Genomic DNA, 12,353 nt, shown 5'->3' with positions numbered 1-12,353 from the left:
CTAGCACGTGGCCAACCCGGCATCCCATATGGTCCCCCAAGCACCACCAGGAGTAATTCCTGAGTGCAGAGCCAGAAGTAGACCCTGTGCATCGCTGGGTGTGAAAAGAAAAAAGAAAGAAAGAAAGAATAAAGAAAAAAGAAGGTCAAAAAGCAGAACACACTCTGGTAGTGTCCTCGCTTTCTCCATGAATACCAACTCACACCCGAAATTCAGGCAAGCAAGCAGACCTAACACTGTTCTTGGTGTAATCATCAAGGCACAATGTGTTTTATTGTCCAAAGTCATCGTCCAGATGTCTTTGGACAATAAAACAAATCATACGTGTACAATTTTCTACACCTCTGCAGTCAGTTTTGTGAAGTAGTACACTGGGACAAAAAGAGAGAAACTTTCCACAGGTCACTTTTGATTCTGAATCTGTCCTGCACTATCAAACATGTGGAAGCAATAGCTAAATATTTCTCAGTGAACAAATGTAATTTTAAATTTTACATCATGTAGCCTTATTTGTATTAAAAAATTCCCAATTCCCTTGGGAGGCATAACTTAGATGTGTAGGTGCTTTCAAAAGTGATGAAACTTGTAGTTACACCACAGCTTTGAAATGAAATTACAGTATGAGGGTATAATCAAAGGCATATTTTTGCACAGTTTTGATGAATGTTAGTATATGAAGAACTGGGGGTGGGGGGAGGTCCCTAAGATTTACATGCTTTAATTTCTGTGAGTTGGATTGTATTTTGCTTTCTCCACTTTGAAGAAGCTACAGCTCTTGCAAGCTGCTAAGGATGCTGGATTTATTATGTTTTCATCTCTAATTGAGTTAGGGTGGGTCCTGGAACTGGATCCCTATATCCCTCAAGTGTCTGTTTCTGAAATAAAAATGAAAGTTGGAAGGTATTGGAGTGGGATGAAGGGGCCAATTTAATTGCCTCCGGGAGTGTTCGAACCAATTTTCATTTGCCTCACTGGCGGCGTCCTTGGATACTGGAGAAAGGAAAGGGCGGGGGGGGGGGGGGGGTTTGAAACAGAAAGCCCGGGAACCTTCCCCAGTCACGTGGAGCGGACCGAATTTGAGGCCGTTCTGATGTAGACAAAGCGGGTTGCTCTCGAGAGCCCAGCGGAGGGAGACTTCCAGACCGTCTTTCTGCCCCCGCACCAGCGCCCTCCTCCACCCCGCCGCCTCCCGCACGCGCGGGGAAAGTTGCTGGGGTCTGGGTACGCGCAAACAAAGAGCCGCAGTGACTGCAGGAACCGCCAGATTCTGCGGACCTGGGGGATTAGAGGTTCTTTTGCACTCGCTTTCAGTTCTGGCCAAATTACGTTCCGTGCATAATAAAGGCTTTCAAACTGGTAAACAAGCCTGCGGCCTGGGGGCGAGAAAGGGACCGCACCCCAGCGACTGAGCCCTGCGGGGCTGAGGTGGGGGACTCTCGCGCCTAGCCGGGTCACGGTCCGGCTCGTCGGGACCCGCACCCAGGGCGCCTGTTCCGGCGGCCTGAGCTGGCGACGCCCTCAGGGGCACGGTCAAGGGTGGGGTCTCCCGCGCTCTCCGTTACCGGCGACGGGAACCGTAGACCCTCCCGGCTCCCCAGCCGCGCCGTCCGCGTACCATCAGAGGTGACGGGGTATGGAAGCTGGGCCAGGGCCAAGGATTGTGGGAATCTGCATTCCGGATTCCAGATACTCAGGCCGCCTTCTCATCCGGACCCAACCCGGAGAGGCCCCGGACCCCGAGGGAGATCCTTGGGGTGCCCATGTAGGCGCCGGACGGGGGTGATGCCTTTAGCGACCTTTAAGAGAAGGCTGGGGCTTCGGCTTGGTGACCCCGGGAGGGGTCTGGGGAGCTGAAAGGACGATGACTCAGGCTGGAGTGACCAGCGAGCGTCTCTGACCCTCCAGGGGTACAGGAAAGGGTGCCTGGGGTTCAGGAGCGGGGCAGGGCAGGGAAAGAGGTTTGCTGCCAGCGCCTCGCGCTCGGAGACGCAGTGTTCCCGCGTGCGCCGCGTCAGCACCAGCCCGGAGCTCCGTGTCGGCGGGGTCGCGCTTCGGCCCCTCGATGTTTGCGGGGGGCCGCCTCGGAGCACGCATCTACCGCCGTCCTTGGGGAACACCCGAGGGACCAGGACCCCCGCCCGGCCCGCGCGCGCTGCGCCTCCCACTCCCCCGGCAGTTCCGCGGCCCCCACGGAGGCTGCGCTGTAGCCGCGAACGAGCCCGGGGTGCGCGGAGAGGCGGGTGTGAGCCCGCCCAGTGCCGCGGGGTGTTCCGGCGGGTGCCCCTCGAGCGTGAGGGGGGCCTGGCTTGGAGAGGGTGACAGCGCGCCGTTTCTCCATTTCCCGCACGCGGCTCGCGGGCTCCCGGCAGGACCGTGACCCACCGTCGGGGTTCTAGGTCTGGCCTCCATCCGCGGGGATCTGTCAGTCAGTGTGGGCTCGGGGTGCTCCCCGTCGTTGGGCCCGGCCAGTGTCCACAGGTCCGCCCCCACCCCCTTTTGCTTGACGGGCCGCCGAGGGGACGGTCCCTTTCCCGCCCTGTGATCTCCAGGGGTGCCCACACACCAGGCCCGGCCCGGACTCTGCGTCCCGCTGCGCACTGGCAGCAACGCAGCTGCAAACTTGGCCCAGTGGCCCCGACAGGATTCCCGTCCTCCCGGAGTCACGTTTCCTGGAAGAACCTCTCGGGGCCGGGAAACGGCGGCATCTGTTTAGGGAAGGGCCGTGGTGAACGCTCTGTGGGGCAAGACAGAATCGTGCCTCTCCCGCCCCCCCCCCCCCCGCATCCCTGGAGCTCTCGGGGCGTACCTAGCGCAAGTTTGCGCACTTGGTCCATGGTGGGATGCTGAGAGGGAAGACCCCGAGATGCCACAGGGTCCCGGGAGGTGCCGGCTTGGTCCGGGTGTCCCCGCAGAAGGGCTCGCGGCCCGGCGCGCAAAGGGAACTCTGCAGACGGCGTGTGTGGTGGGGGAGGGGGACTGGAGGCCGGGACCCGCGACCCGCGGGAAGGACACCCGGAGCACTGGGCCCGGGAGGAGTGTGCCCTGCGGGAGGAGGGCGGGGACCGGGGCCACTGGGTCCGGGAGGAGTGCGCCCTGCCTGGAGGAGGGTGAGGACCGGGAGCACTGGGTCCGGGAGGAGTGCGCCCTGCCGGGAGGAGGGACGGAGGGCACTGGGCCGGGGGGAGGGCGGACAGAGCCCAGAGGCGCGGCCCTCTCCGTGGCGTCAGGACTCGCGCGGGCGCCGAGTCGGGCCGTGGAAGGAGTTGGCTGCACACGAAATAATCAGCTGAAGCGAGAGCCGGGCATGCGCACAGCGCGGATGCCATATTGGAGGCGGCGGCGGCGGGAGTCGGAGCACCCGAGCGGGCGGGAGCGGCTCTGCGGACCCAGCCAGGCCGGCGACCCCTACGACGGTGCCCCCGGCCGGCCGTGGCCCAGCCGGGGGGAGGACAGGCCTCAGCAGGTAAGACGCGGGTCCCCGCGGGCTGGCCGCGCCGGGAAGCGCCGCTGTGCAGCTCGGACCTGCCGGGGGTGCGGGCGCGGGGCGCGGGTTCGGGGCAGGAGCGCGCTTAGCGGAACCCCAACTCCGCGCCGCCCCCAACCCTCGGTCCCGACCCCGGCCCGCGCCCCGGCCTGGAGAGAGGTCGGGCACTCCTGCTTGCAAAGTCCTGCCTCCCGCGCCCAGCTCCTCCCGCGTGCGCTCAGTTTCACCCTGTCCCTGCCACCCGCGTTCCCACGTCCTCCCTCCCCCCCCGCCCGCGCCCCTGCCTTCTTTTTCTTTTCTTTTCTTCTGTTTTGCGCGTGTTGGAGGGCGGGGACTGGGGGCAGAGCGAGGAAGAAGATGTTGGGGTGAGCACCGCAGGTCCGCCCTCGGGGGCTTCGGAGTTGGGGAGACGTTGGCGATCCCCCCCGCGCGGAAACGTTTGCGGGTGCAGCTGCAATGAAACAGGCGACCGTGTAGCTGCGGAGCGCGCTCCAGGGCACGGGTGATCTTTGTTTTCTCCAGGTTTTTTTTTTTTTTATCTCCCTCCCCCCCCATCCCTCCTACCGCTTTACAGTAATATCCTGTTACTCGGGGCTGGTGTCCACACTCTTAGGGCCCCTTCCAGAAGGACGGGTTGGATCTGGCTGGGACGGTTTTAATGTGTTGGAGGGGGAAAAAAACACTCCAGGGCGACTGAATGCGTTTGCTGATTTGGAGCGGGGCCGGCGGAGGAAGCAGCGGGGTCGGGGCTGCCGGGGCGCGGCCGGGGCATTTGGGCATCTGGTTTGCACGCGGGCTGCTGCGGGACGGAGCGTGGAGAAGCCACGTACAACATGGCGGGCTAAGGTGGCGTGTGAAAGCTGGAGATGCGGGTTTGAGGTGGGAGAAAACCCGCCGCCGGTGCCCACCCCTTCCTTTCTGCTCCCTTGAGTGAATCAAGTGGGGAAAGAGCGAGTGAGCGAGGAGGCCCTCGCGCCCGGCCTTGGCTGCAGCACAGAGGAGCGTGCGCGGGCCAGGGCGCACGGGCACCGGCGCACCCGCGTGGCTTTGGACGTGCGTGTTCACCTGCGTGTGCAGTGGGGGTGGGCGGGGTGTCTCGGGAGATGCGCTCGTCGTGCGTGTGTCTTGGACGCCCGCCCACGGCTCTGCTTTGGCGTGACAAACTGGCGGCCCGTGGTGCGGGAGGCGTGAGGCCGAGGAAATGATGGATTGGGGGTTTCCCGGAGCCCAGCTGGTATGGGTACAGCGCCACCCGCGTAGTGGCGCCAGGAGGGCCTGTCAGGATGTTTGGTGCCACCGGACTTTGGTAGCCTGTAGGTTTGGAGTGAGCACCTCCGTAGTGGGGCTGGGGGGAGAGGGGAGGTGGAGGGGACGCACAGGAGTTGCGCTCTGGGGAAGGTGGGCATGGGACAGCTGGGAAGAACCTAGTGCCGCTTGCTTGGGTCCTGGGTCCTTGCTCTGTATCCAGGCTTTGGTTCCGGGTTGAGGGGCTGCGAGGTGGGGGAGGGGAAGGGGGACAATGAGGTGCCTTTGAGTGGAGTTTGGGGACAAAAGCACAGCTCCGAGGGAAGCCAAGAAACGGGGTCCTGGACAGGGATGGCCAGTGGCCTGGACGCAGGCTCCTTGTGGAAGTCAGGTGGCCCTGCAACTGGGTGAACCCTCGCTGTTGGTGGGGGCGGGGGGAATGGGTGGAACTTGGTGGTCCCAGACACTTTCAGGTCTTCGGGGTCAGATGTTGACCAGCTCTGTGGTTAGTGCAGTGAAGTCTGCGGGGTCGCACCCCTGGGCAGTGCCAGTGACACTCCACAGGGCGAGGGTGTCCAGGATCTTGGTCCAGGAGGGATCCTACCCTCCTCCCACCCTGCACTTCCAGGCTGAGCGCATCCTCAGGGCTCTGCTCTTGGGTGGTCCCCGCTGAGCTGCTTGGCCTAAAATGTCTCAGTGTTAAGCGCCCCGAAACCAGAGATTTTGCACCGAGCAGTGATGTGGACAGGAATGTACAAGCGATTACAAAGGACGTTCTGCGAGGTCCCTGCTGGGCCAAAGTGCCCCGTTTGGGGGGAAGAGCAGGCAGAGGCTGGACCCCACCAGTGACCACCTCCCCAGCACTGCGGGTTCTTCGGGTTCTGGGCGCCTACCCGCGTGCACCCCTGGGCGCGGGCCCTCGGTGCGGCCCCAAACTTCTGCCTTGCAGTTTCACTTTCGTGATTTTCACGATCTCTGGGTTTCTAGAGTTGATGGGGTTCCGGGAACGGCGCCGACCGGACCTGGGGTGGAGATCTCGGGTTCGTGCGGTCGGCAGTGGTCAAATCTCTTTCCCCCCCCCCCCCCACCTCCTCCCCACCACCACCCCGCGCTCTGGCGTCCCCGCTTTGCGCAGTGGAGACCCGGCGCTCAGCACACACCCTCCCGGCTCTAGGGCGCGTTTCCCGCGGCCGGCTCAGATATGGGTTCCCTGGGGCCAAGGGCGCGTGTCCTGGGGCCCCGTGCGCGCTGCCTGGCTCCGAGGGCGCGTGCCCCGGTGGCTGGCTCCAAGGGCGCCTTCCCTGGGGTCGATGGCGCGTTCCCCGCGGCTCAGCCTCTGCAGCTCCCGGCCCACAGTGAGGAAACTGCCGCCTCTACTGCAGAGCCGCGGGGATCCGGCTCCATCGCGGCCGCCCGTTGCTCCTGCACGCCCACGGCGAGTCCGGAGACCCGGGAAACCGGGGCACACCCTGCCCCAGCGTATGGATGGGGGCGGGCTGGTTTTTGCAGGTGGGCGCAGAGCAGCGGGGTTGTGCCCCTCCCCCGGGAGGCAGGGAGAGCAGAGCGGAGGAACGAGGGTCTGCAGGCCCCTCGGCTCCGGGATGGGAGAACCACCACCTCCTCCCCACTGAGCACGAAGTTTGCACACACTCGCTTCCTCCTTGCCCTGAATGAACACTGTCCTGATGTTTATCTGGACTTTGCAGGCCGCCAGGCTGAAAGCGGGGACACACCGAAGCCCCCCAATAGCCGAGCGCCCTTGGGGGTGCGTAGGGAGGGGAACCAGCCGTACCCATCGCGGGAAGTGTGGACCCACCCGGTTCCCGGTGTGCCGTTCTGCGGAGACCTGCAGGGGCGCTATTTCTCATTTCCCGCCCAGACCGCTCTTCCCACAGCGAGCAGGAGGCTGGGGCAGGAGCTGCCCAGGTGGTGGTATGCATTGATTGGGGCGCATGAGGTGAGGGTCTCCCTTCATCTTTGCTCCCAGCAGTTAATGTGCTATCTTCTTTTTTTTTTTTTTTTTTTTTTTTTTTTTTTTTTTTTTATTGAATCACTGTGGGAAAGGTTACAAAGCTTTCAGGTTTATGTCTCAGTCATGCAAATATCAAACACATTTCCCTTTACCAATACTTATTTTTTACCATGAAGAACCCCAGTAAAACCCCACCCCCACCCCTCCCCGTCCCTGTGAAGCAGATGAATTCTAGTTAACACTCTATCTGCTTTGATTAGATTCATTGTTTCAATAAAAGATTCACCACTATTATTTAGAGTTTACCCCCCCCCCCAAATCAGACATGCTGTAAAAGCATTGTGAAGTGATTTGCTTTCTACGGCTGGGTTCAAGAATTAAATGTTGGTTTTGGATTTCTGCTCTTTTACCTATTGACCCTGGAAGTATTTCTACTGAAAGTCAGATAGTTAAGAAATTGGTTTCTGTGTTCTGGAGTCCTGGCCGTGCTGGAGAGCCGCTCGCGGGGGGCAACCGGTGGCCTCGGTAGGGCGTGAAGGGCGGACCGAAACGCCCCCCTTCCCATGAGGTTTTAGTCGCCCCCACACTCCCGGCTCATACCTGCTGTCCACAAGGCTCCCATGTGGCCGCCATCTTTCTTTCCAGAGAGGAGAGGGCGAATGGGGCAACACCCTTTCCCCTCCGGCAGACTTGATGGCCTGGATCAATGCAGAGTCCGTTCACTTTTCTGCTCCAAGCTGCTGGGTTCTGCATTAAGTCCTTGTGCTTCTGGGGCCGTGGCCGTGCTGGAGAGCCGCTCGTGGGGGGCAACTGGTGACCTCGGTAGGGCGTGAAGGACGGACCAGAACGCCCCCCTTCCCATGAGGTTTTAGTCGCCCCCACACTCCCGGCTCATACCTGCTGTCCACAAGGCTCCCATGTGGCCGCCATCTTTCTTTCCAGAGGGAGGAGGGCGGAAGGGAGCAACACCCTTTCCCCTCTGGGCAGACTTGATGGCCTGGATTAACGCATAGTCCTTTCACTTTTCTGCTCCAAGCTGCTGGGTTCTGCATTAAGCCCTTGTGCTTCTGGGGCTGTGGCCGTGCTGGAGAGCCGTTCGTGGGGGGCAACTGGTGACCTCGGTAGGGCGTGAAGGACGGACCGGAACGCCCCCCTTCCCATGAGGTTTTAGTCGCCCCCACACTCCCGGCTCATACCTGCTGTCCACAAGGCTCCCATGTGGCCGCCATCTTTCTTTCCAGAGAGGAGAGGGCGAATGGGGCAACACCCTTTCCCCTCCAGCAGACTTGATGGGCTGGATCAACGCATAGTCCGTTCACTTTTCTGCTCCAAGCTGCTGGGTTCTGCATTAAGTCCTTGTGCTTCTGGGGCCGTGGCCGTGCTGGAGAGCCGCTCGTGAGGGGTGACTGGTGACCTCGGTAGGGCGTGAAGGACGGACTGGAACGCCCCCCTTCCCATGAGGTTTTAGTCACCCCCACACCCCCGGCTCATACCTGCTGTCCACAAGGCTCCCATGCGGCCGCCATCCTTCTTTCCAGAGAAGAGAGGGCGAATGGGGCAACACCCTTTCCCCTCCGGCAGACTTGATGGCCTGGATTAACGCATAGTCCTTTCACTTTTCTGCTCCAAGCTGCCGGGTTCTGCATTAAGTCCTTGTGCTTCTGGGACTGTGGCCGTGCTGGGGAGCCGCTCGTGGGGGGCAACTGGTGACCTCGGTAGGGCGTGAAGGACGGACCAGAACGCCCCTCTTCCCATGAGGTTTTAGTCGCCCCCACACCCCCGGTTCATACCTGCTGTCCACAAGGTTCCCATGTGGCCGCCATCTTTCTTTCCAGAGGGAGGAGGGCGGAAGGGAGCAACACCCTTTCCCCTCTGGGCAGAAATGATTGCCTGGATTAACGCACAGTCCTTTCACTTTTCTGCTCCAAGCTGCTGGGTTCTGCATTAAGCCCTTGTGCTTCTGGGGCTGTGGCCGTGCTGGAGAGCCGCTCGTGGGGGGCAACTGGTGACCTCGGTAGGGCGTGAAGGACGGACCGGAACGCCCCCCTTCCCATGAGGTTTTAGTCGCCCCCACACCCCCGGCTCATACCTGCTGTCCACAAGGCTCCCATGCGGCCGCCATCCTTCTTTCCAGAGAAGAGAGGGCGAATGGGGCAACACCCTTTTCCCCTCTGGGCAGAAATGATGGCCAGGGTTAACTCATCGTCCGCTCACTTTTCTGCTCTAAGCTGCTGGGTTCTGCATTAAGTCCTTGTGTTTCTGGGGCTGTGGCCATGCTCCAAACTTAACTCTGATTTTCAGGGAGAAATATTGGGTGGTTTACTTCTCATTGATCACTTTGTATATAGAGAGATGTACGCGGCCGCGCGGTTTTGAGAAAAAGTCCTCGTTCCCGCATACTCGAGCTGTGTTTGTAGAGGCTTCTGGTCACCAGGGTTCCATCTGGGGGAGGCGGGATGCGGCGCCTACTCCATCTGGAACTTGCCGGTGCTCTCGGCTCTTTTTGGAACCTGTTTTTTCTTTTTTCTTTTCCTCCGGGATCCCGCACCCTCCATGTGTTCCTTCTCTTATTCTGAACGTTTCAAAGATGGCGCTGGGGGGCGGGCTGTGGGTGTGACTTCCGGGATCAGAGGTTACCTGGGAGGTGTAGTCCGGCAGATTTGAGAAAAAGTCCTCGTTCCCGCATACTCGAGCTGTGTTTGTAGAGGCTTCTGGTCACCGGGGTTCCATCTGGGGGAGGCGGGATGCGGCGCCTACTCCATCTGGAACTTGCCGGTGCTCTCGGCTCTTTTTGGAACCTGTTTTTTCTTTTTTCTTTTCCTCCGGGATCCCGCACCCTCCATGTGTTCCTTCTCTTATTCTGAACGTTTCAAAGATGGCGCTGGGGGGCGGGCTGTGGGTGTGACTTCCGGGATCAGAGGTTACCTGGGAGGTGTAGTCCGGCAGATTTGAGAAAAAGTCCTCGCTCCCGCATACTCGAGCTGTGTTTGTAGAGGCTTCTGGTCACCAGGGTTCCATCTGGGGGAGGCGGGATGCGGCGCCTACTCCATCTGGAACTTGCCGGTGCTCTCGGCTCTTTTTGGAACCTGTTTTTTCTTTTTTCTTTTCCTCCGGGATCCCGCACCCTCCATGTGTTCCTTCTCTTATTCTGAACGTTTCAAAGATGGCTAATGTGCTATCTTCAAGCCTCTTCGGTATCTGTAATTACCTTACCCACTGGCTTCTTGGTTCTGGGCCTACTACATTGTAAATCCAAATGTTTTTGTTGGGATACCAAAGTAAAAGGGTGCTTTAAAAAAGAATTGGTAGGGCCAGAGTGATAGTACAATGGGTAGGGCGTTTGCCTTGTATGCGGCCAAGCCGGGTTTGATCCCCAGCATCCCACATGATCCCTTGAGCACTGCCAGGAGTAATGCCTGAGTGCAGAGCCAGGAGTAACCCCTGTGCATCGCTGGGTGTGATGCAAAAAATAAAAAAATTGGTGGGGAGGAAGATGAGGCGGACACTTTCCTTGCACATGGCTGACCTGGGTTCCATCCCCTGTACCCCATTGGATCCCCTGAGCCCCTTCAGGAGTGGTCCCTGAGCACAGAGCCAGGAGTAAGTCCTGAGCACTGCCAGGTGTGGCCCAGTGCCAAAAACCAAAAAAATAATTTGGGGTTTAGGGACGTATAACCCAGCAGCAGAGCTGGCAATTATGTGCACTCCCGCAGCCCAGCAAATGTGAAACCCTGGATTTGATTCTCTCTCCCCTGATCTGCCCACCTCTGTCCACCTATCTTCCCCCACCCCGCCAAAAAAAAAAAAAAACCTGAACAAAAACAGTCTAACGTGAGACCTGAAAGAATCAACTTTAGTCTGGTGTTATAGATCTGGAGAAAGTTTCCTCTGGCTGTCGTATATGGGACTGCGGGAGCACACTTCCTACTGACACAGAGTGAAGAGACACTAGCAAAAGCATTGTGTACCAAAGGCCACTGGGAAATGGGGTTCGGAGTACAGTGTCAGCCCCCATTATATGCTTCTGACATCACAGCACTCTGAGCTCTGCCCGGGTGGTAACCCCACCACCCCTCAATGATGTGTTTCCCCAAAACTCTGTTGCTAGGGGCTTTGTAAGTTATGGCACCTAGATTTAAAAAAAAGAAGAAGAAGATAAAAAGGAAAGCTATGAACAAAAAGACAGTTTGCCAGCCTCTCCTGGTGTCCTGGGGGACTGTCTGGGGGTCCCTTCTCCATCCCGGGAGACTGTCTGGGGGTCCCTTCTGGTTCCCAGGAGGAGCATAACCAGAGCTTTTTTTCTAGGTCCCACTTCAGATTTGTTTTCTTTGTTGCTTTATTTTCTTCTCCTGTAGGAAACTAAACACAGCCCCCAAACTGCTTTTGCCCAGCGTCTTTCCCAGGCCCCTGGCATGGCCTCCAGCGCGCCCCAGTTAGATGCCGTCTGGGAATGGGGTATGTTGGACTGGGGCTTCATTTCACTCCAGCCATGACCAGCCAGATTCACTTAGGCCACGGGGGGGGGGGGGGGGGCTGGGGGGTGGTAGTCAGCCAGGTCTGATGGTTCTCTCATCCCCCCTCCCGGGAATGCAGAGAGACCAGAGACCCCAGCTATGGCTCAGGGACATTTGTGTGGTCTGGACCAAGTGAGAATCTTTTCTTTCCCACCTCCCGGCTGTCCTCTGTCCTGCCGGGACCCCTCTGGAAAGGTCACAGGCTGCCCTCCCCAGCTTTGTCATCTTTGTCCTGTTCCTTGAGGGGAAAGGGCCCAATCTGCAGTGGGGCCATCTCTGGGAGGGAAGGATGTGTTCCTCCAGGAGCCCTGATGTCTGGACACGGCCAAAGCGCCGTGTGTGGTGTGGGCTGCCAGCTCTTGGCTTCCAGGACAGATTCCTAGGGCTGTTGGAAAGAGCTTCCGGGGCCTTGTCCAGGAGGGTCTGGCTTCTCCAGGGGTGGGAGCTGGGAGAGGTGCTGGGAACTGTGAGCTGGAGCTCCAGAGGAGGAGGAAGAGGAGGGAAAGGATGGGGAGGAAGAAAGGGGAGGAGGAGGCTAATGGGGCTTTTGCACTGGCTTGGGTAGGGAGTATAGTGGGCCCTGGGTAAGCTACCCTCTCCCCCCATAAGACTGTGCGGAGGTGGGTTTGGGTGTTTCCCCGACACCTGTGATGTGCCCTTAGCTGAACTGTGTTCATCTATCTAAGCTCTCTGGGTCTCTCCTTTCAGAAATCACCTCTCCAGAGTGGGCTGGGGCCAGGGTCTTTGTTGCAGGAAACTTCTGAGGGATTCAGATGAGGGGCTGGAGAGTGGTTTTGAGGTTCCAGGGCCCACCTTGAATGCACTGACCCTGGCTTCAGGCACCCCAAAGGATTCCTGAGAACTGCCAGGAGTGATCCCTGAGCACAGCTGGGTGTGGCTCAAAAACTAAAAAGGGAAAAGAGAAAGATGCCTAAATGAGGGAGCATTGCTGAGCCCTACCGCCTCTGGGGGACCACACAGGCAGGCTTGGTCACTCTTTGAGGTGGGAGGGAAGGAGTGGGCTGGGCAGGGCTGGAGGGTTAAGGAGCTGTGCTGGGGACAGGGTGTCAAGCTGGACCATCCCACAACCATGGTCAGTCAGCTGAGTGCTGGGACTCTCCTAGAGTGACCCTCCAGA

The 12,353-nt window shown here is 59.3% G+C and overlaps 1 protein-coding gene across 1 annotated transcript in view; it reads left to right on the top strand.

Moving 5' to 3' along the window:
* The first annotated feature begins 3,304 nt into the window (after positions 1-3,304).
* SFMBT2 (Scm like with four mbt domains 2) overlaps positions 3,305-12,353 on the top strand; it is a 59,856-nt gene continuing 50,807 nt past the window's right edge. Inside the window, 1 exon segment of the mRNA XM_056114579.1 lies at positions 3,305-3,463. Within this exon segment, the coding sequence (XP_055970554.1) occupies positions 3,305-3,463 (159 nt within the window).

Source organism: Sorex fumeus, unplaced genomic scaffold, assembly GCF_029834395.1.
Source record: "Sorex fumeus unplaced genomic scaffold, SorFum_2.1 ptg000026l, whole genome shotgun sequence".
Taxonomy (NCBI): Eukaryota; Metazoa; Chordata; class Mammalia; order Eulipotyphla; family Soricidae; genus Sorex; species Sorex fumeus.
This window is presented reverse-complemented; position numbering and strand designations above follow the sequence as displayed.